We start from the raw sequence: 24,954 nt of genomic DNA, 5'->3' as shown, positions 1-24,954 counted from the left end.
ATGTTTTATGTTTCTGTTTAAATTAATATAAATGTTAAAAAAGGGGACTTATTTAAACTTGCCTTTTTTCTGATGTACTTACTTTTGTTCAATGCAAGAAAGGGCTACGTTAACATAACCTTTTTCATGTTTGTCTTCTTGGTTGGATTTATTTAAGGCATGGCATTTGTTATTTCATAAAAAGATTATGGAATAGCTATCCAAAACTCCAACAAATAAAGACTCATCAAATATATGCATGTTTCTGAATGCAGAAAGTGTTTAGACATCGACATGTGACTTCGTAATTAGCATCAATCCTCTTCTGTTCCAGTCAAGCTTTCTGAATAATCACTCATTTATGCCATTAGAGATGCCATGAAGATTTTTCTTTTTACTTTTAAGCAAAATTGACCTCCACGTCCAATTGTGTGGAAAATTGAATCCCTCTGAAGGCAGGGTTTCATTTGTCTGTGGTTGGCTTGACGAAGTGAGCGAGTGAATGATTAAGTGAGTCTGTCTGTTTTCCTGGAAGGCAGCAGCATCAGGTTGTCAGAGTTTCTGGAAAGCTTCTCTGCCAGGTTAACATAAATTAAGAACTGAGGCAAACTTGAAAGTAAAATACATTTGTTGTAAGACTTCCAAATTTTGGCTTAAATATCCAATATATAAGTTCCACTGTTTTGTAATCCTGTATCACCAGAATGATGCTCAATCAGTTTCAATGCCCTTAAATAACCAAATCCAATTTGGGATACATTTATACTCTTTTAAATAAATGTACTTTGCATGACATATCAATATATTTAATTCCTAAAGTAAGTAAGGCCTCAAATACATACTTAAATCTACTATTTATAATGTCCTTAAGACACAACATTTGGTATTGCCAAAATAATGGCCTCTTAAATGCAATAAATCAAACAAATTCACTATAAGGAAATGCAGACTTCTGTAGTAATATATCCACTCCAAAATTAAATGCGGCTCTGCTCTACCCTTTCGCCAAGTTTCATTAAATTGGTCCTGAAATATTACATTTCAGAGCGGCTATATTGATGGCATTTCCAGACATGAATGAATCAGACATTGAGTGTTCTTTCTATACCTACAGTTTGGACATTATGCAGGGAGAAATTCATTGTTGAAGAGATGTTTACAATGTATCCACCAATATGAGTCTAGGACATAAGGTGGTAAGATTATAGTGTTCTTAGGTTATGATTACGCTCTCTAACCTGAACCACTTTCAATGGTTCACAATGGTTGCCCAAAGTCACTCTTGCTGCAGCAGGAATTACTAATGGAGGTATGAATACAGCAGTTCAGTAGGAAAAACTAAACTGCACCAAAACATTAGAAATGTCATAACAAATGTCTTCAACAGTGGAAGCTGATTGAGGTTTCTGACCCCTTCCTCTCTTTTTTCCCCTGTCTCACCGCATCCCTCACCCCTCAGATCCAGTGTCTGGTTTCAGAGTGGGGGTGGTCCAGAGACGATGTCATCCTCCACGTCTTGCCACTCCACCATGTGCATGGCATCGTTAACAAGCTGCTGTGCCCGCTCTGGGTGGGCGCCACCTGCGTCATGCTGCCCGAATTCCAGCCTCAGAAGGTATCAACTGTCTCTGTTTTGGTTGCAACTCTTTCTTTTGGTACCTTACCTTTTTATTAACACCTCTGAACAAAAGAAGTGGCTGTACAGCTGTAAAGCTATGGAAGTGAATATGGGAATCAAGTTGTTATTGACAGTGAGGCTAAGATTTATGATTCAGAAGTTTTGTGTGGATAAAAAAACAAGCCTTCATCTTTTTTCCTCATCAATTCCTCTTTCTCTATAATTTCAATTTTTTTCCTCCCTTGTTTCTCCTCGCTTCATCTCCTCTCCCTCTCCCCTATCAGTCTCTCCTCCTCCCTCTCTGACTGTCAAACTAAGTGTTTGGGGCTCAGTGATGAATTGCCTCGTGTGACTTTGTATCTGACCAATGCCGACTCACGGCAAGGGCTTAAGCAGCGGATCAATCGATGAGCTGACATTGAAGGATGATGGTGCTTGTTTTGCTCTAAGAAGGGAGGGGTAAATTGGGGGAGGGGTGCTGAATTATCTGTGTGTAGGTGTGGTTTCAAAACATGTGTGTCTTTGTACATCAGGACCTGTACAACCTAATGGGAGTGAAGGTAGATGGAAAGTATGGTGTTTAGAGGACGTATGTATCTGTCCGCATGGGTATTGCGACACTGTAATCACTATTAGTATTCAGCTGTTATCCCTGACCTTTTGTACCAAGCCACAAAACCCTCCTCTCACCCTCTGAAAAAGCCTTTATTCTCCTCCTTCTGAAGTAACAGTGCATTGATGAAGTGATCGATAGTCTGTCTCTTCTATCCCCTTAGATCTCTGAAGGGTAGCCTAGGCAGCAGAGGCCACCATTGATTTTCTTCTGATTTCGCCTGGAGATAGTGATAAAAATTTCAGCGCAGGAATTGTGATCCAGTAAATCTTACATGTGTCTGTTTCAAGTGTGCTGCCGCAGACTGAGAGGCACATGTATTCTGGTTTCAGCACTGGTCAGATTGTTTTGTCTATTTGAATCTACAGTGACTTATTCATAGCAACTCATATTTTGATGAACCACAAAGACTTATTAACACATATTTTATTTTATTCAAATATCTTATCAAATACATTGTTGACATAGTAAGTAAGAGGTCGATCTGTCCTTTACTTTAGTCCAGACAAAAATACTTTTTACTATTGGATAAAATAAAATGTTGTACACATTTATGGTCGCCATGGGATGAAGCCTTCTTGTTTTGGTGATCCTCTCACTCCTTCCCCTGTGCCAATAGCAGCTCAAAGTTTTAAATAATCATTTATTGCTGCTGGGTCTCATCCCCGACAACAACGAGCAGGGCTACCTGAACCAAGTGGCAGACCTGGCAGTGTGGTGTCAGACCAACAACCTGGCCCTAAATGTCATCAAGACTAAGAAAATGGTGGTGGATTTCAGGAGGAAGCAGAGCAGTGGGCTCACCCCTCTCATCATCAGTGGAGAACCTGTGGAGAGGGTCCCCAGTTTTAAATACCTAGGGGTGCACCTCATTCAGGACCTCTCATGGTCGCTGCATACAGAGCACCTGGTCTCCAAATCAAGGCCGCGGCTGTACTTCCTCCGGCGGCTGAGAAAGTTCAAGGTCTCCCCCTCCATCCTGAAGACCTTCTACTCCGCAGCCGTCGAGAGCATCCTCACAGGCTGCATCACAGCCTGGTATGGAAGCTGCACCGCACGAGACCGGGTTGCCCTGCAGAGGGTGGTGCGCTCGGCAGAGCAAACCATTAGGTCCTCCCTCCCCACCCTGGAGGACACATACAGCAAGAGGGTGAGGGTGAGAGCCAGGAAAATCAAGCAAGACGCCTCCCACCCAAATGCCGGCCTCTTCACCCTGCTGCAGTCGGGCAGACGCCTACGCTGCCTCAAAGCTAGGAGTGATAGACTGAGGAGGAGCTTCTTTCCGCAGGCAGTTAGACTGCTCAACTCCGGTGGACTATAACTGGCACTTTTGCACTTTGCATAATACCTGCCCAAATTTCTAGCCACTTTTCTACGTTTTAAACTATATTTATTGACACTTTTTCTTATTTGACAGTTTTTATAGCATTACCTCTTTAAGGAATGTCTGTTTTAAACTATTATTATTTATGATGGCCCCCTTTTAGTTTCACTGTATGTAAAATGTTCTTTTTGCAAACATGTGACCAATAAAACTTTTAACTTGAACTTCACCTTTTGGACAGATATTAACGGTCCCCAGTTAATAAAGTGTTTCCCTTTTTTTCAAGTATTAGGTGGTTTTTAGTGAAACGCCTCAAGCATTATTGACAATGACCAATAAACTTTGTTTCAACCATTTATGTTCCCTTTTGAATTCAGTGTTATCTCCCCCTTTCATCTACTGTTCAGAATATCCATTTGTCCAATTCTTAAATTGCTTACTAAATGAATCATTTTCATATCGGCCACTGTAAAAAACGTTCTTAAATAAAACCAAGCTGTTAAATAAGCAAAAGTGTAGTAGCTGTTTAAAGAAAATAGACAATAAAAGAATAAAATCACTGAAGTAAAAATCTGACTAAGCATTAATGCCAACTTTTAAAACCCTGTCAGTTCAAAACCCATCATCACTACAGACAAGTTGACGTTCAACAACAAACCTTTTCAGGAAGAATTGGCAGATGTGTTGGAGGTTTGAGGCCTGAGCATCACAGAGTTGTTATGATGCAGGCCATGGCACTCTGCTCTCATCACATCCTGTCCCCTAGGTAGAGTTCACCTCTTTGACGGACATAAATTGCCTTCCTCTCCCCTCCAGACTGGACTTGGTGAAAACGCTCCACTGCACTTGATAGACACCACCCGGAATGGTCACTTAATAATCCGTCTCTCTGAACAAAGTTTTATGCTTTGAGTGTACAGGTGACGTGTGGACGTGCACAGTTTTGAGATCAACTTGTAATGATAACGTGAGGAATTTGATATGGAATTGATGAGGCTGAAGTCTTTGCTCTATTTTCCCTACATATATCAGTTATATTTGTTTATTAAAGGCAAACAATGTGAGAGCAGTAAGGTAGATAATGGATCAGGTGAGTCTACGGTGAGGTGACTCAAAGGAGCAAAGTGACAGGAAGAGTTTAGAAAGTGCTGGCACATTAAGAAGGATGTGGTGTTACTGTAGGGGACAGATGATAGGGGAGACTCAATCTCTTTGTGCGTGAGTATATGTCTAGGTGTGTGTTTGTGAGGGTGAGAGGGAGACTGCAGGGGCAACGAAGCAAGAAATTATGAAATGGAGAGAGAGAATGTGAGATAGGAAGCAAAGGGGAGGGAGGAGAAAGAACGATGAAGGGAAGATGTGGGGTCAGAGATGAAAGTAGAGAATGAAAAAGAAGCACTTGGGTAATGAAGGTAGAATGAAAGAAGAAGAAGAAGAAGTGAGTATAAGTAGACTGAGAGGGGAGGGGAAGGGGAGACAGCTGGGGAGGAGCGTTTGTCTCCCAGGGGGGGAGACAAGACTTAGAGAAGCTGTCGTTCACCTTCACTTAATTCATGCCGTCGTCCCATCCTCCCATCATCTACTGCTGTGTGTGTGTGTGTGTGTGTGTGTGTGTGTGTGTGTGTGTGTGTGTGTGTGTGTGTGTGTGTGTGTGTGTGTGTGTGTGTGTGTGTGTGTGTGTGTGTGTGTGTGTGTGTGTGTGTGTGTGTGTGTGTGTGTGTGTGTGTGTGTGTGTGTGTGTGTGTGTGTGTGTGTGTGTGTGTGTGTGTGTGTGTGTAAGAGATGGGGTGGAGTGGGTGGGGCGTAATGTGTAATGTAATAGCTTTGTCCTTGAACAAGTGAGTTTATGAGATATTTGAGTAGTATTTTTTATCCGTGCATGTAGTTCACGATGTCTGCGCATTAACGCCTGCGAGGTAATGCTTGATGCAGCGGAGGACAGAGCGGCTCCTTCTGTATCTGTCAGAAAGCACCTTTGTTCAAAGTGTGCTTACAGAAGGCCTTTTTCCTGGCTAACATGCCATCTCTCTGCCCTACAGCAGTCTGCTGCTCTCCTAAGTTCTGACCTTTTACAAAAGAAAAAAAAATGTTGGCGTTGTGTTGATGGGTATAATATGAAGCTAATGTCTAGACCTTACTCTGCCATTTGCATCAAATAAGAGGAAAAGATGATACTTAAACATGCTCTAAGGAAATCAATTTGGATGTGATATTTAGTTTTAATTACCCTGTCCGTTAGATCATTTCCTCTTCCGCTTTTTATTCTATCCCACTCTCCATTCCCTGTTATTTGTTGTGTTTCTCTGTCCCAATCTTTGTCCTTTTGGTTCTCTCTCTCTTAAATTAAAATATATTTATGTATATGTGTGACTGTTATGTCATACTGTATTGCAGAAAGCATTGTATTGAAAATATTCATATGTATATATATTTTGAATATACCGTCAATATTGTGTACATATGAATTTCTCTCCCTCTCTGTCCCAGGTGTGGGAGATGATGATGAGCTCCAAGGCTCCCGTGGTTAATGTGTTCATGGCTGTGCCTACTATCTACTCTAAGCTGATCCAGTACTATGATCAGCACTTCACACAGCCTCATGTCAAGGACTTTGTGAAAGCGGTCTGCAAAGAGAGGATCAGGTGCTGGTTGAGAGATCAATGACAGAGAGATCAGTTTGGGTTAATGTATGTGTGGATACATTTGTGTGTAGACTGGTGACCAATTAAAAGAAAATCCATAATAACAAAATGGCATACATAATGAAGTTGATCTATTAAACGTGGCCGAATGTCACTGAATAGTTTTCATGTCAGTTAACATTTTGAGCATCATATCGTAAGGCCCTAACAGTCACCAGAGATATAAGACCCTAATGTCAGCCGAGCTCTCCGCCACCATCATCAAAACATTGAAAAAGGGAATATCTTTTGGAACAATTGTATGCTGCTATCTGTGAGCATACATATAGTAATGATCGACTCTTGTTTACAGTATTCTTTATTGCCCCTTGATATGCTTTAATGATGCCTGGTAAAAAATGTATGAATACGCATCATCTTTAACTCATTTCTACATTGTTATATGTTGTCATTTAAGTCAGGGGACTGTGATTGATACAGTATGTGACTATATAATAGCCCATTTAACACAATAAGTCATCAACTCGCAGAAAGAAAATATCATTTGTGGTAAGACCGAAATGGGAAAAAGTGCCATTCGAAATTCCAAAGAAAAAAGTATCTAAAAGATGACGATATGTATAGATGTTAGATTGGCATTGATGGTATTGGTTTATTGAACATAGAATCAATACAGGAGGATGTATGGTAACACCTCTAATTGGATCCCCTGTTCATTTATATTCTTGATAGACTTGAAATGTAGATGTTTTACATATTTTTTATGGCATAGTATTTTTAACTATATGGAGCTTGATGTTTTTCCCTTCATATTCGACGCTCTCTCCCTCCAGGCTGATGGTATCGGGCTCAGCTGCTCTCCCTCTGCCCACCCTGCAGCGCTGGGAGGAGATTACAGGACACACACTGCTGGAACGCTACGGCATGACAGAGATCGGCATGGCACTATCCAACCCTCTGAAGGGCCCACGCATCCCAGGTACACAAGTTTGACAGACTGATTACACTTACAGTATTCATCCACCCACACACACACACTTCTACTTGTGCTCAGTATGGAAAAACATATATAAGGGAAAACCTTTAAAAGTAAGAAAAAAGTTAACTCAAGTTAAACTGTTTCAGAGTCTACTCCTACACTCTAGAGGATAAAACTCTCGTCCTGCAACCTCAGGTGGCGAAACACTAACGGCACTAACACAGCTGAAAGTGAAGGTCTGTGTAGGTCCAAACAAACTGTGAGGAAGTTACGAGCAAATGCTGGATCAATGGCAGGAAATGACGACATCTGAAAATGAGCAGTTAATCTATCTTAGAAACCCTTTATTGTCAAAAAACAAACCAACAGCAAAATGTCTTCATGTGCTCTTAACTGGTATGAACATTAATAAAGGCAAATTACAGGGGCTAATGTGAGCCTTGATGTTAATCACCTTTTAAAAAATGATCGTATAAAATCTTTCACAAAAAAATGACATCAACGTTACTTCGTTTGTCAGTTGCTGCTCTATAGTAATGAAGCCCTACATGAAGCTGGCATTACTTTTAAGACTTTGCTAGCTTATAATTATCAATCAACAAACTTGCAATCAGTGATTTATTCCACCATAATCACATTAAATAGATTTATTTTTTTAATCTGTGTCTAGGAAACATGGGCAGGGAATTTCAGACGTCAGGTTTTCTTGGAGATGAATAAAATGGAAATTGATTTCATGGAGCACAATATTCAACTATCTCTATCTATTGTTGTGCTTCCCGCACCAGTTTGATTCAGTACTTGGGTTTCATGTGTTTTATATCGTAGGCATTTTTTTTTCTGGTGAGATGTCAGGTAAAAATCCCATGATCCAAACAACACCTCCCTCGCACATGCAGAAACAAAGGCAAGGTCTGGAAATGAGGTCAGACTACTGCCGGTTGCTTTCTTCTCCTGTCTTCTCTTGTCCTCCCCGCCTTCATCTCTCTCCCCCCTTCTCCTTCCTTACTGTTCCCCAGCCAACTCTTCCTCTTACAGGTAGAGCTAATTAGCCTGAAAGTGGATTGGGTAACCCTTTGTCTACTGTTTTGTTGGGGTCTTGTTTTGTTTATTTGTCAGGTTATGTTTGGCATAAACTAAGCAGGCTGTGTTTGATTCCTCTCTGGTGATTTTTAAAAAAGGTTGTTGTTCTATTGATGTTTCCACTGCAGACTTTTGTCGAAGATGTGTGTATGTTTGTGTGCATGTGTTTGTGAGTGCATGCACTATGCAGGCATGAGCTGGTGCCTGTTTGAGTCGGTGTGTTCTTGTCTTGTCTTTTAGTAGGTTAAAATGGATCAATAGCAGCCACAGGAAACACTCTCAGAAAAGCAGTGGAGTAGAGTCACCCTCTCCCCCCATCTCTTACTCACACTCTGGTTCTCTTTTTTTTCCCCTCCGCCAGCTAAGTAGCAGCCAACTCAGCTCTTTATACCCGTATTGATGGCAATTGTATTAATAATATTCTTCTGTATTTAGGGCATTTAATTGGCCTGATTTTGTTGTGTAGTTTACAGTTTTGGAGCATTCCAGATTAACAACATTGTGGCTTTCTAGGTCATGATGCCCTTGTTCAGATGTAAATACGTGAGATTATTTCATCTTCATTCTTTATAAGTCAAAATGATTTCCCTCTGCTGATTCTTTCATCTTTGTGATGTGTTTTTTATTTTTTATTCCTGCCTTTGTAAAATATTATTTTTGCTGACAGAGACCAGAGTCAGCTTCTCACTGTCCCGCACTACATCCTTTCTTCCTTCTGATGTCCAGCCTAAGCTTTATGTCTTTCACAAACGTCTTGGAAGAATAATTGTCGAACAACGTCATACGGACGATCATTCCTTCTCCACTCCACACAGACCTTTTCTCACCCAGCATGTAGCAGTAATAACCTGCCTGTACGCTTCAATATGGCTCTCAATCTTGTTGAATCATCGAGAACAGAATGCTACAATTCTCCAATATTTCTACGGCTCCTGTCGAGGGGGGAAAATGATGATAGAGGAGGGCGGTGATAGGGAGAGAGATGCCTTAAGTTGAACCGTAAATGGATTTTGGTTTTGTGGTAATTGACCAGGAAGAGACTGTTTCACGCTTTTTTTGGATGGCATTATTATTAAAGAAAAGTCTAAAGCAGCTGTGGAAGATTCCTCTGTCTACACATCTTCTGCCACGATCGGAGGAAATGATTGTGTGTGAGATTGACCTTTTTGGTCTGGGTTTTTGTAACTTCTTATTTACTATGTTTGTTTTAAAGGATAATTCAGTTGTTTTAAGCCATCTGTTTTATTTTTATAGTTTTGGGAAGCATTCCAATTACCTAATAACATTTCACCACCTATGGTAATTTTCAAGATCTGGGAATGTAGCGACATTGCTAAGAAGTCTGAAAAACACAAGCTATCAAAGGATTCGATGGTTTTATAAACAAAACAAATAAGCCAAACCTATTTGAAAACGAAGACACATGTTATTACTGAAACAAGCTCTTTATTACCAGCATTAAAAATGGTTTTGATTATAATACTTAACTGTTAATAGGTAAAAAATATATATCCTTTCTATCCTTCAAAGAAAAATTATGTTCAAGTACCTTAGACCCTCAACCATTTCAGAAATCCAATATTTTAAAAGTTGTTCTGAATGATTACACCTCAACATAGGATGAAAAGTCCCTGAATACATTAATCCTGTTGCAGATCGCTGTTCATTTAAAGTGAAATATTTGTGTGACCGATGAAAAAAGAAAACTAGAGAGAAAAGTTCTAACCCCTAGGCCCGTTTCTCAACTCCACACAGCTGGGGGGTCACAAGTATACTGGGTGAGAATATGTGGGCTCTGTAATGTTACAGGGATATGCAGACACAGCTCCTCCCATCCCAGAAGAGGTGTGGGAGGTGGATGCATCTTAGCCCTGTTGACATGTCCTTGAGCAAGACAGTGAATGTCCTTTTGATCAGTGAACGATCTTGATCCACTCTATCCTCCATACTGCCACTCTAATGAAATAAGATACCACAGGCACCGCTTGCTTTAAACTCTCAAGTAACCTTGTTCACGACGTCCAACACAGTTCAGGATGCCCTCATCATTATAACCTGTCTGGCTTCAGCTTTTCTAACCTTCTGACTTCAAGGTGTCTGCTAGCCTGAAACTGAAGCCGTCTTGTTACTTCTGTGTTCAGTTGGTTTTCCTGCTGGACTGAGTGCAAGTGATGGTGTGTGTGTGATAGACATTGCCAATCAGGACCAGAGTGGATTAGATCAATATGAAGTGAGAGAATCACTCTTTAATCAGGATCTGACCTGCTCTTTATTGGGAGAGCAGTGGTCTGTGAAATGGCATAATAGCCTTTACACACACAAACACACCAGACCATTGAGACCCTCTCCGTTATCCCCGGTGCATCGCTTGCTATAATTACCTGGTTCTTGAGGACCCACTTGCACACACGCTCCAATATGACAGCTGACACCAACTTTCAATGCATGTGTGAATTCCCAATTTGTAACAGTTTTTAACACATTTCGTATTAATAGTTGCACTCAAACATTATGGCAGCTCACATTTATGAACAGTTTTGACGCTTGGTTCTTATTATATTCCATAATACGTCTGCTCAGATATAATATTTTTATAACTGCATTGCTGCAATGAAAGCAGTCAGTTTCAGCAGTATTTTGTACTGAATTCTAGAGAAGTCATAAACAGTAAAACGGGTCCGAAGATATGGATGCACGGTACAAGTATTATCTGCAGTGTGTCTCAAGACAGTGATATTATCAATAAAGGTTTGACCTAATGCCAAAGATGTTGCAGTGCAGTGTCTTTTTGAAAAGATCTCTCTCCATCCTTTTTATATGTTGCAACGTCCTTCAGTCTATAATGGTCCCGGTATCTATTTTTAAGTGTTCTCTTATTTGGAGTCAATTTGATGTTTGAGAAAATAGCTGTGTCATGCATTGCCCCACAAATCTCCATTACTGTACAAGTAAGCTGACTTGTGGTGACTGAGACGAATGGGTTTCAGTTTAGTGTTTTACGAGCTCAGCAAACCATTCAGTGACCAGTTATGCCCTGCGGACAGGGGATAATGCCATTTTGGAAGAGAGCACTCCCACTGTGGTGGAAATCCTGCACTGAAGGATGATGACCATCACTCCACTGGTTATTGCCCATATAAGTGTTCCAGTTCTGTAGAGGAGACATAAATCATCCCATCTTACCTTTATCAGCCGACATTTCCTTTTCACATTTTCTGTTTCTGCTTGTTTTCTTGACAGGGGCTGTCGGGTTGCCACTTCCCAGTGTGGATGTCCGGATTGTTATGAATAACACTATCAACACCACAATTGTGGAGGGAAATCACCGTGAGACTCAGGTAATCAATAAAGTATCCTGTAATCAAACACATTATTTGCAGACAGTGGATGAAAAAAATGTAATGCACAATTCCAGAAATAGTGCACTCAATTCTGTCAATGTTTTCTTTACTTTCTTTCTTTTATCTTTTCTATCCTCTATCCTATCCTCTCTGTAATGCGTTGCAGGTCCTTGCAGGTCTGGATGGAAAAGAAGGGGAGCTCCTAGTTCGAGGTCCGTCTGTTTTTACAGAGTACTGGAATAAACCTCAAGAGACCAAAGAGTCTTTCACTGATGACGGGTGGTTCAAAACAGGTACTAACACCTCCTCTCTCCTTCCCTTTTCTCCTAACTCAAACTCCTGCAATGTACATGCACACATTCTCCCTAAGAGAGAGTGAGGTCTGCCACTAATTGCATCTACATGGTCGGTGCTGTCAGAGGGGTTCACACGATGGCGAAATATTTAAAAATATGTTTTTTGTCTCTGCTACAGGCTGCACTTTCAGTTAGATTTTAAACACGTAGAAACCAGCAGTCTAGTGCAGGTAGCACACATACAAAATGGGCTATGCGTGCGTGCGTGCGTGTGAGTGTCTGTGTGTGTGTGTGTGTGTGTGCGTGTGTGTGTGTGTGTGTGTGGTTGTGTGTGTGTGTGTATTTTGGGGGACTATGAAGAAGTGATAAATGGACTATGTGTGTTCTTGGTGCTTCGGGGCATTTTTCCTCATAAGTGGTTGTGACTGCTCTGGGTTTTGAGAAACCAAGTGTTGCTGTCTTGCTCTTCTTCCCTCTCTCTCTATTTATTGTGTGTGTGTGTGTGTGTGTGTGTGTGTGTGTGTGTGTGTGTGTGTGTGTGTGTGTGTGTGTGTGTGTGTGGGTGTGTGGGTGTGTGGGTGTGTGTGTGTGGGTGTGTGTGGTAGCACACTGAAAAACTGTCATCAGAGGCTCTCTCTCTCCCTGCAGCCAAAAAATGATGTCTCTGCCTCCCCAAAACAGCTCTGCTTCACCGAAAAGCCATGGAGATAAGCTTTAGGTTTGCTTTGGGTGAGAGAATGGACGCTGGTTGACATGGGAGGTTGGGCAGAAAAAATTGGAGCTTTTGATTGTCATGTAGACAACTGGAAGTAAGAGCAAGGAGCCAAAAGAGAGGAAAGAGCGGTCAGTATGTGGTGGAGGAGTTACAGCGAGTCTGCCACAAAAGGTTGGCATGTAAGGCCCCAGAGAGGGTGGGGATGGAGAGCTGATGGTGGTGGTGGGGAAGGGGTCGGGGGTGAAAAGAAGCAAGGAAGGAGCAAGTGATGGAGAGCAATGCTGGGCGAGGCAGTGGGAGAGCAGGGCAGAGTGTGTTTAATTGGCTTTGCAGGCTGGAAGGACAGAGATCCAGAGCACAGCAAGCTGCTGTCACACTCCATTACTGCCGCTGGCCACATAATGAGAGCCCGTGCAATCAGCTCCCCACAGACCAGTCCCTCAAGCCACACACACACACACACACACACACACACACACACACACACACACACACACACACACACACACACACACACACACACACACTCTCTCGTACACAGTATGGACCACTCAATAGAAAGCTTTCTAACACATTTCTTCCCTACCCACCTGTCTGTGCTCTCTGGTGCCAACTTAAACACACACACCTTTACTTGAGCTGAGGCTCCGAGGCATTGTAGTATTTAGAGATGTGTATTATAGCAAAGTAACACAGAAAAGTATTATGTATTATGTAAAGTAATATGTTTCATAAATAAATCTGGAATAATTTAAACTGATAATTAAGACTGAACAGATAATAAGATAAACCCACATGAGATAAATACACGTCCACACAACCTCTGTTTGAGTATCTGGGAGGTTGGAGACTCCTTGCTCTTAACCCTCTCCTTAGCATGCTACCTTCCCTCTCACACTCTTATCGTTTTTGCCCTCACACCTGCTCCGCGTTTCACACTCCACCTTTTTCTCTAACACTCGGTCTCATCCTCACACTCCATCTGTGACTTGCTAACTCTTGCTGATCTCTTGTCACCTTCCTACAGAGCTTTCTGTATCTCACCTTTTCCACATCCTACTGGATTTCACCTTCAGGTCATTGAGGCAAAATGAAGATATTCAGCACTAGACTGCTTTGGGGGTTCCTGACTAAGATACTTTTTACTCAGGCTGATACTTTATCAATATTTCCATTTCCATTTCCAGTGATTGTTTTCTGTTTCTCTATGCGAAAATGTATGCCTAATTAATACATGCACTTCAAAACATTTTTAAAGCAGCCTTTTCTGCATGTTTGCCTTTCATCCACACCCAAACTGAGTTTTAAGTTGTGAGAACTTTTATTAAACTTCTGCCTGGGTAAAGATTCTCAGATACTGAAAAGTTCTGATCAAACATACATTTTTAGATATTCACATACATGTACAATTCCTCATCCACTATATTGGGGAAGAAAGACCTCTGGCCACTGCTATAAGCAACATCCCTACAGCTGGTCTGGGACAAAACTTGTGAAAGCATGTCTAACATGCCCACTGGTATTGACTGCACTTCAACTGGGAATTGCATTTCATGTAGACAGTGCTTTTTTAATAGGTGCTTGTGTGAAGAGGCCCTTTTTCTTTTTTTTTTTTACCAAAGTAGAAAGAATTACTTGACCTACGTACATCTGGACTAGGCCTGAAAATGTGCATTAACAGGTTGAATACTTTTTATGAAAGTCATTTTACTCTCTGTTATCTAAAGCTAGAAAAAAATAAAAATGCATTTAATGTGACTACATTTATGCCCTAAACATTTTATTTGTTCAGATCATCCAGCAGAATGACATCAAGTAAAAAAGAAGTGAAATATTTTAAAAAATGTTTGTTCCGCTGTCTGGCTGCCGCTGTGTGGAAGATGAAGTCTGAGAAGTAACTAAAGCTCACAGAGGACACTGACAGGCCAATAGGAAGAGCAGACAAAGGGAGAGAGAAGAAAAGTGGAGTGTAAGAAACGGAGGAGGAGTGTGATAGTTTAGATCAATACATTCTCGACTGGCCAGAGGTGTCTTCTGTACTGGGAGCGGGTGCTGTGTAGCATGACTGGCAGCTCTGTATGGAAGCTGTCACCTTCTCCCGAGTGCTCTCTCTTTCCACTCATCTTCACAAACATCTCGCAGCACATTGATCCCCCCGCCTTTTTTAGCTTTCTTTTGGTGCTCATTCTAGAGAGTAGTCTTTCTGCTGTCCACAGCTATAGTATGAGTTTTGCTCACTTGACATGACTGCAAGGGGCTTTTGTTGTTGGATTCAATGTACACGTGTATATACAGCACGTCGGTGGCAACAAAGGTGGGAAAAAAGCAACGCATAGCTGAAGTTGGTGCAATAAATGTTGGTTTACTCGGTGCTTTCAACTGAGAATGAATTACAGTGTGAGGTTCTGAAATAAACCATAAATAAATGTATGAATACATTAATTAATAAAGACTAGTGGGAAAAGAGGGAAGCTAAGGCATTAGCGATTGAGCGGAAGCTGTGTTTTGGGGCTAACTATTAACCCTGGCTTTTTCTTTTGTTACATTATTTATTTGATGAGACAAAAAACAACAACAAGGGGGTTAAATCTTCATAGTGTTCCCTTACTTTCACCCTTTAGTAAATGTTATCCCCATAGGAGCTACTTGTGTGACCAAGCTGCATCCTGTCAAAACCAAAATCTATTTTATTTAATATACATTCCTACCAATATTTCATGCTGCACTTTCCAGTCTATTATGTCTAACTTTTTGCAGTATTTCTATTGCAAACAGACATTTTCACCAAAGTGATAAAACTCATTCACTTAAGAATGAGTGTCCTTATGTTAAATCATGTGTTTGTCTTTTTCCATCTCCTTGTTAGCGACTGGTGTAACCCCAGTTGTAAAGGTGAGCTTCAGGTCTGCAGGGTAAATTCTCTGCAGAGTGTGGGTTATATCCCGCAGAGCCATCACTAGTCATTTGTGCATCGCTCTTTCGCCTCCCAGCTGTGCTCTCCTCTTCCCTGCCTCCATCCCTCCCTGTGTTCCCAATGTCACATTTCACCCCAAGTCACTTTGTGTCCTCCTAACAATGTCGGAGTACGCTTCACCAAGTCCCCACACCACCGGCACTCTGGTGAAACCCGCCGTCTCCAAGGTGTCCGAACACTGTGGTCTGCCTTTCTTTTAACACCAATCACAGGTACACATTAAACACTGCTTCATGTTGTTCACCAAATTACCAGAGAGTGTGGCGCACTGGTAAAGCAGCTGCCACTTTATTCTCTGTATGGGTTTCCTGCAAAAACATATTCAAAGAACACCATTTTGTGGGAAAATAACTTGTATTTTCCCATCTAAATGCAAAACTAATCTGAATTTTGAAACCCGGTTTGCTCATTGTTCAGCCTTTATAATTGACGGCTGTTGTTTGGTTGACTATCAGATGTGTGTGATTCAGTGCAGAGAGGGAGCATGTAAATGGCAGCTAAGTAGTTTGCTTGATGAACATGCCAGATCTGAGACAGACATCAATCCTCAAGTTCAGCTTGTTATCTGCTGGTGGAGAGGCAACCCAGTAAGGAAAGTAATCAGCAGCAGGAATATAAAGCAATTCAAGCTCCTTTAATTGCATTATATTAAACAAATTAGATCACTCATCCAAGTGCAAAGTGCTTTCTTGTACAATATTAATTACAAAAAAAAAGAGCTGTGACAAAAGTTAAGGATGATAAATAATGTCAGAGTTGGGATTTCACTGCTTGGCTGTCTGTTATTTATCCTCATTAACTCTTCCATCTAGTCATCGGGGCTTTAATGTGGAACATTAATATTCATATATGCTAAGTGTTTACAGTCGCTCTGAGTAGAGTCACGACTCGCATCTAGACCTCGCTCATTTTTGTGCAGATAAGGCTCTCCTCTCCATAGTGATGGAGGACACTCAGCTTTAACCCGCAGAGTGAGAGTTTAGGTCATGATGAATGTGCTGAAAGACTGTGACTCCACTTAAACCTTCTCCTCATTGGGCTCACTCCTAACACTTCATTAAAGCTAGTGCAGGGATATTTATAAAAACAACATGGCTGACATGTAGTATCTCTAAAAAGAAAAAACGGTTTTGAGTTCTTTTTGATGATAGGTCATGTATTAAACTATGGCAATGAGTTTTGTTCTATTGAATGATGATACAGCTTTTTATCATCATTAAATATTAGAGTACCTGGAATAGGATTTATATTTTTTTAGCCACGCCCTACCCATTGAATTAAAGCTTCTGAGTTTGAGTGTGCAGTAAGTCAAAGCCAGAATGAAGTTATATATATATATATGGATATATCTATGATTGAGTTTGGTGTGCACATGCAAAATAAAAGGACATAGTACTTAGATCAAGGACAACCTCACATTCCGTTACAGACACTCAAATAACAGTTCTTTCTATTTATTTCAGTAGCCGCAGAAATCTGTTATGTGGCTGGAAGGCTGGCACTTGATGACTGTCACCTTCACACCCAAAAAAGAATGTTTTTGTGCATTTTTAGTCGCCTCTTTCCATCCCCGACGCCGGTGGCAGACAGGCCGAAGTGTTTGTGTGATGTTGGTCTTTGACATATGTCACGCTCTGCCCTTTTTCTTTTTACACACTTTTTGTGTAGGCAAAGAAACATTTGCAGAATATGTGTGTATCCTTGCCTTTGTAGTTTTAAATTGTGGTTTACATTACATTATTTCTCAGGATACGTACAAATAACAATACAATTTGAAATAAATAAAAACAATCAAAAAAAGTGCATAACTGTAGACAACTTCTTTACATGTTTTCAATGTAATACGCTTGGTTTACCGTTAAAGCTAGCAAGAATCACACTGATGACAACTTCTTAGAGTAACCAAAAGTATGTCAGCAGGAATGAAGGCCAATCGTCAGAGTTCTGCGAAAATGTTAAAATGTCACACTCCAGCAGAAATTCCACTTAAGGCACTTTTGTGTGACTAAAAAACAAAATGCTGTCGCTGGAATTTCTATATCTGTTGATAACACTCTTCGCTGCACAATGTTGTTTTTCCTGCTAAGAAAATGATAATTAATGACTTAAAATAACTCTGTGTCCATTTTAAGAGAATGAAGTTTTCTGCAGAGCAGGCTAATGTCAGTCTCTTGTTTTCTGAAAGCCTTGATGGAGTTTTCCTCTGCCCTACACCCTCCAGTTAAAGTCTTGATCTGTTTTTATTTCTTTTCCACTCTGTGCCTTCACTTTCTTTAATGCCTCAGAATGAGATGAAAGCCCAGTGCAATTAGGCTTCTTATCGTTTTAATTAAGAAAGCCATTCGGCCATATCTGCCTCCGACGCCATAACACATAATGGCAGAGAGTCTCTGATGCCTGAACTAGTATTTGTGTGCGTGCGTGCGTGCGTGCGTGCGTGCGTGCGTGCGTGCGTGCGTGCGTGCGTGCGTGCGTGTGTCTATGGTGTATGCACGTTCAGTATGTATGTGTACCTGCTTGTGTGTTTGTGTGCGTCCTAGTAACACAGTTCCCAACAATCTCTCTCGCCCTTCTTTCCTCTTTTATCAGTCTGTGTTCTCCAATCACTATTCCCACTCGTGCCTCTCTCCAAACATGCTGTTCTTTCCCTCGTTATACCCTCCATCTCCTCAAAGAGACAAGGTCAAAGAGTCCTGTATAAGTACTTCAAACTTAATTCAAGTTGATGTCTGAGTGTTTCTCTTCAACTCTTTAGTCAAACATTTCTTTAATGTCGCTTCCTTCCTCCACGCTTAAACATTTGCAGCCAAATGGACAACTTTTATTATGTTTTTATTAGTCTCAGCTCATGGATACACACACTTACAGCGTATCAATGTTCATGTAAACTGATCTTCTCACCATATCTATTTGCACAAGATGAGAAAACCACATAGCTGTAAACAAATTATTCCTACAGTTTATTTTCTTTTTTCCCCTTCTTCCAAAAGAGGATGAGAATAGGGGAGACTAACTACCCCCCCTCCCCCACATCTCTCTGCTCTCCCCCTCTCCTCCCTCTCCTCCCCTGTTACCCTGGCCTATCAGTGCGGAGCAGTGGTCTGTGAAGAAATTCCCAATATCTAAATTTACACACTGTATCAATCTTGTTTAATAGACTGGAAAGCTTATAGCCGCCGTGGCAAGCCGGCAGAGAGGGCAGCGGTGATAAATTGTCGGTGTGCAGGCGACAGCCGCCCGTGATGTATAATGAAATATTTATGATTTATCCCAGCTAATAAACTGAAATGAAGTGCGTGATGTATGGGAACAGATGGGCCCTCTATTGATGCTGAAGCGGAGAGGCAAGAGGGGAAGAAGAGACAGGGAAGATAGGTGGAGAGAAGGAAACAGGAGATGCGGTGAGAGATGCTCCAGAGGGAGTGAGAAAAATTGAGGGCAAGGATGGAGCCCCAAAAAAAGCATAGTTGTATGTGTTTATCTGACACTGAAAAAGTGGACAAATATCTAAGATGTATAGAGAGATACAGGGTTAGAGTAGAGAACAAATGAGAGTAAAGGATGAAGTACAGGACGGATGGTCGATGGCAGTAAAAACAGACCACCATCAAAATATAACCCTTCTCCTAAAATGTTGATTCTTTATAAGGCAGGGCCAGTCCTTTTAGTTATTGGTTCCAAGTTGCAGGTGTAGACAAACAAGCACAGATTAAATAGAAGGTGGCATTTAAATAATCTGATTGAATGAATCTAAAGTCCCTCAGTTCAACTCCATCAAAGGATTAGTGATACACTTATTCACTTTTATATCCATAGAGAAGTGTGATTAACCATGCAATTCTTTCTTTTACATTTAAAATGATTGATGTCTAGATCTCATCATCCTGAATAATGGTTGAATGCTTATCCAAATGTCAGTTATAACATTTGAATGACATTTTTTGTAAAAAACATTATTTAAATGGGTTTTTTTGGCATAACAAACTGTCTGAAGGGGGTCTATTAATAAAACGTATGGTCTATAATTAAATAAAATGTGCAGACTTCAGTTTGCGCAAGGTGTTTCTGCTTTACTAAAACCATCATACCTGCGGTAGATGTCCCTTAACCTTTGTTGACCTCTCAGTCCACCATCTTTTTTCAACCCTTCAATAAAACTATAGTGTCCGCTTAACCTCATCACAGTGTCTCGCAGACACACTAACACACCCATTCCCCCTTGGTCCCAGCTGTGGACGCACCCCCTGTAATAATCCAAAAGGACACCTTCCTTTTCCTGCTTTTCCTCTCTCCGCTCCTTTTGCTGCTCTGTCCATTTTTTCTCCCCCTCCGTCTCCCTCCACTCATCCATACTGACCCATTTCCTCCGCTCGTCATCCCCAGGCCCAGCTGAGCCCCCCTGTACTCATCCTCCTCCACACCTGTCCCCCAGACACCTATGTGTGTGTGGAGGGTGTGTGTCTAGAGGGATGATGTGGGGGGATCTTAAACACTCATCCATCCACTGCACTCTGACTTCCCCTGTCTCAAACACCCACAATTATATACACACACACACACACACACACACACACACACACACACACACACACACACACACACACACACACACAGACTTGTTTAACCAAGTTTACCCTACATTGCTTGTATCTAGTCCTAAAGGTGACATTAAAGTTACTCCTCTACGCCATTTGTTTTTAACGGTTTTCGCTCAGACTGTTCCCCACAAACCTAAAAGCTTTTTGTAAAAACCATTAATTGGAAACATAGTTAATTAGATTGTCTTGGCAAGCAAGGCTCAACATGATTTAATACTGAAAATGCTAAATAGGTGCTGCTACAATCCATGCTAATAAAAAGTGGTAAAAGTAATTAATGTTTCTAACAAAATGTCCTCAAACTTTTAAGCATCTTAGTGATAACAAATAAGTGGCTTAAACCCCTTATCATGCTGAGGTCACTATTTATTTTCCGTCATTAATTATTGGTTTTGCCTTTCTTGTATTAATGCGTCTTTTAGGAGACACAGCGGCCTATAGGGATGGTGTGTATTGGATCATGGGCCGAAGCAGTGTTGACATCATCAAAAGCGGCGGCTACAAGATCAGTGCCCTCGAGGTGGAGCGTCACCTATTGGCTCATCCAGGCATCATAGGTAAGCTGTACAGGATCAGTTAGGAAGTAAAAGGGATGTGTTTCTCATTATCTAAATAAAAGGTTGAGTGTCAAGGAATTTGAAGTTGCTTAAATCAACACTGACAAGTTGAAGGACTGGTACCCTTTTTTTTAAAAGTATTTATTACCCCAAATGTGTACCAAGCAGTAGGACAATGATCTTAAACATTCATACATATTAGAATTTAGTAAATAATACAAACTACAATTCTTTTCACTATTTATCTGCATGTCACCACCCTATAGTTTAGGGTTAGAGTTAGATATTTGTATCTGAGTTATTCTTCTGCTATAAAACCAACATGCTGAATTATAGAGCTATTAACACAAGAACTGTAGAAGTGTCCTAATCACTGCATGGTGTTGAAAGAAATTGAGCTTTTGAAACTTGACAACAACATGTCTGGCTTTTGTGATTTTTAACCTTGCAGATGTGGCTGTGATCGGAGCACCAGATGCCACCTGGGGACAGAGAGTCACCGCAGTGGTGCAGCTGAAGAAAGGGCGGAGTATGACCCTGTCAGAGCTGAAGACCTGGGCAAGGTGCTGTGACTTTCAGATGGATAATCTCTCCTTAGCATCCACTGTTGGTTAATTAGCTAATTTGTACGAGTGTGATCATGTGTATGCTTGCTTTCAAATCTATCTTCAAATCTATTCTATATGACACTGTTTTAACCAGATCAGAAACTTTTCCTCTGTTGAAGGAAGGCCTGTGGGTTTATGGAGGCCCCATTTCCAAATCCATTTTGCACAAACTATAGGAAAGATGCTTGGAAACACAGGGGTATAAACCTGCACAGTTAGTCCTCAGGTTTATTTTCAGAAAGACAGCAGCAGAGCATGAATAAATACAGCTGTATTATTCATTTGCAGCAAACACAAAATGCAGGGTCACCCAGAAAAAGTTAAACCTGGCTTACTTTTGCAGCAACGTAAGAGAAGAGTTCATAATACATACAACCAATCCACAATCCCGAATTCCCCAAAAGAGCATCCTGTTCCATTATTATTACAGTGCTGGCCCTGTCTTGGTTAAATCCTATTAAGCTGATTTAAGAAGACAATTTCCACAGCTCTTTGTCAGTCTTGTGGTAAACAAATGAAGGCTTCTAATGCAGACTCTGCACTTCAGCACACACATCCCCAGTGAGCGGCCCTGAAGTCCGCAGATCAATAGGAAGGGATGTGAAAAATAGAGAGGCCAGATATGGACTAATGAGGGGAGCTGATGGAAAGACAGGAGATGAAAAAGAGGAAGATGTAGAAGAAGCGAACAAATGATTGTTACGGAGGCCGTCGTGGGTTTTTTTTCTGCCCTTTCTAAATGTCAGTAGAGTTTATTTTGTCTAACGCAGACAGTTGGTGGTGACATGCAGCTCTTGGTTTGGAGCGACTGAAGGCACAAAGACACCTCTGCTTTTTTCCTCCTCCAGTTTTACTCGCGTCTTATTTGACCACTTTTCCCGTCACTTTCCCACCATCTGCTTTTGTGTCCTACACTTTTTACTACCTACCACTATCATTTATTCACACTTCTGAATTTGGTATGAATTCTGTGTGTGTGTGTGTGTGTGTGTGTGTGTGTGTGTGTGTGTGTGTGTGTGTGTGTGTGTGTGTGTGTGTGTGTGTGTGTGTGTGTGTGTGTGTGTGTGTGTGTGTGTGTGTGTGTGTGTGTGTGTGTGCACGTGCGTGCGTGCGTGCGTGCGTGGGGAGGTGTGTATCTGTGTGTAACGACTGTTGGCCCCATATGGTGTGGGGGTTTTAGTTCCTACTGCTGTGGCCTGCTGGTCCATCATGGTGGATTACTACTGCTGCTTGTGACCCAGGTTAACACAAACACCCCCTAGCCACACACACACACACACACACACACACACACACACACACACACACACACACACACACACACACACACACACACACACACACACACACACACACACACACACACACACACACACACAGTGTTTGCAGCCAGGGGTGCTGCCAGCAGAAAGGCAGTGCCAGCACACAGCCCACTGCTGAGGCCAGGGTCTTGAGGAGAGAGAGAGAGAGATAAAATGAGACATAAACAAGGAGATGGATGCTCACTCTTCAGTGCCCTGGCTTCAGCTGTCAGTCTGAATCTATATCACACCCTCACACTGCCTTGAACACACACACACACACACACACACACACACACACACACACACACACACACACACACACACACACGCACATACACACTGCCCTGGAGAAATTGGTGACACGAGCCCCATTACAGAGATGTGTATGTATGCACATATACTCACTCACACTTTACTCACTGAGTCACAGAGACGGAGACATCTGCTGAAAGGAGTGTTTGATGGCGGCAGTATGAGTCATTATGCTCACTCGCACCATAAGCATACACACACAAACATACGCACACACTCTGGCACAAACAAACAAACTAGGTTAGAAGATAATAGATAAGCTCCAGGCTTCAAGACTTGACGTAACAGCCATGCACTCAAACCCGAAAAAATAAAACACTTTTAATTATCCCAGCCTTCTGTTTTTCCTTTTATTATTTTTTTTATTTATTTCATCTCCCAGTGATTATATTGTTTTGTACGAATGGAATTGTCTGTGTCTGGAAGGCGAATTGGGGATATTAGGGAGGAGAGCTGCAGAGTGTATGAAGGACATTTCTTTTCTTATCTCAACTACTCTGCCAAAGGGCTAGCCTTTGTTTTGCAATTGTTTTCCTGCTTTTTCTTTTGTTGTGAGCTTCTACATATTCCCTTCCATGTGTGCACATACATCACAGTTGTGTGTTGTTGTGCATGCCTGCCTAAATTGATCTCCCCTACTGTAGTAAACAGTCTTCAGTGTTTTAACATCAATGTTTATTGCAGGGAGCACATGGCGCCCTACACCATCCCCACAGGCCTGCTGCTGGTGGACGAGATGCCGAGGAATCAGATGGGGAAGGTCAACAAGAAGGACCTCCTGCGACACTTCTTCCCATGACAGAACCTACAGGTTCCTGGTGAACAACTGTAGATGTATGCAACTTGGCTGTCCCCATCTGCTCCTTAGATCAGACAAACAGAGGAAAGTCTACAGGGGAAATCCTAAGTAATGGAAAACACCTCATGGAAAATGACTTAACCTCTGAGGTAACTAAATCACACCTACAAACACAAAGGTAATTCTATTATATGGAAAGCCAACTATGTCAAGCACTGTTCATCATTACTGTGCAAGATGGGTATGGAAAAGTAATGTATTGAGGCAATGTGAAACTCCACAGAATGTGTGTCTGAATTACAACTTATCAAGAAATGTCAAAGTTATCTGAAATAGCTTTAAAATAGTGAATAACCAACACATATGTGACAGACGTATAAAATCTAAGACGTCAAGTACTGTGACCTACTTTGGTGCGATTCTTATTGTAGTTGTGTCCCCGCTCCGCTATGCAGTATGTTGCAGTGCTGATTTATTTTAAACTAATGGAAAAAAAATCAGTGTTCTATATATATTTATAATAATGCCTTTTACAGGAGAACTACAGGATGTGCTATTCAATATGCCTTTGTAAGATCGGGATAGGTGGTGTGTTCTGATTTGATTAAAAAATTGCACATGGAAATGGATGTTTAACTGTTCCAACAAAAATACAGCGTACAGCAGTTCCTATTGGTGAAGTGTGTTTTAGGAACTATAATCAGTATGTTCTGATGTTTTATTGTTGAAAATGTTTTGATCAGATAATTTGAATGAATATCGAGTGGTGTGATATCTAGAATGAAGGATAATTACACTCGCACTAAACAGAATAAAACACAATGGTGGTAGGACAGAAGACATGTGATCAATGCTAAAACACAACATCGATATTAAGCCCTTTGTGATGTACCGGTGCACTGGAATAAGCAGATACAGTTTATCTGAAAATTAAAAAGTTTTATTAAATAGTAACGAAGTTTGAGGAGTTATTTCTGTTAGCCACTTCTTTGTAAGCCACACTGTATTCACACTGTGTATGTGCATGTGTATGTGTCTGTGTGCAGCTGTGGTTACACAGGTGTGATGAGAGCCTGAAGGCGGATTCTCTAGCAAGGCACAACACCACAGCTGGACGCCCCGCACTCCATCTGACTAACCCACTCGCTCCACTCCCTCTTCTCACCTCTCATCCTTTTTCCATCTCAGTTTCTCCATTGATTCACCTCCTCT

The 24,954-nt window shown here is 41.3% G+C and overlaps 1 protein-coding gene across 2 annotated transcripts in view; it reads left to right on the top strand.

Annotated features, from left to right (window-relative positions):
- Nucleotides 1-24,696, top strand: part of acsf3 (acyl-CoA synthetase family member 3) — a 30,169-nt gene extending 5,473 nt beyond the window's left edge. For both annotated transcript variants that reach the window (XM_063880492.1, XM_063880493.1), the window contains exons 3-10: nt 1,439-1,594; nt 6,022-6,176; nt 7,010-7,155; nt 11,479-11,576; nt 11,746-11,872; nt 20,585-20,719; nt 21,171-21,282; nt 23,628-24,696. In XM_063880492.1, the coding sequence (XP_063736562.1) occupies nt 1,439-1,594; nt 6,022-6,176; nt 7,010-7,155; nt 11,479-11,576; nt 11,746-11,872; nt 20,585-20,719; nt 21,171-21,282; nt 23,628-23,742 (1,044 nt within the window). In that variant the 3' untranslated portion in view covers nt 23,743-24,696. The remainder of the gene's footprint in view (nt 1-1,438; nt 1,595-6,021; nt 6,177-7,009; nt 7,156-11,478; nt 11,577-11,745; nt 11,873-20,584; nt 20,720-21,170; nt 21,283-23,627) is intronic.
- Nucleotides 24,697-24,954: the final 258 nt, after the last annotated feature.

This window comes from Eleginops maclovinus, chromosome 4 (genome assembly GCF_036324505.1).
Source record: "Eleginops maclovinus isolate JMC-PN-2008 ecotype Puerto Natales chromosome 4, JC_Emac_rtc_rv5, whole genome shotgun sequence".
Taxonomy (NCBI): domain Eukaryota; kingdom Metazoa; phylum Chordata; class Actinopteri; order Perciformes; family Eleginopidae; genus Eleginops; species Eleginops maclovinus.
Note: the sequence above shows the minus strand (reverse complement) of the source record. Positions and strands in the feature narration are given on the sequence as shown.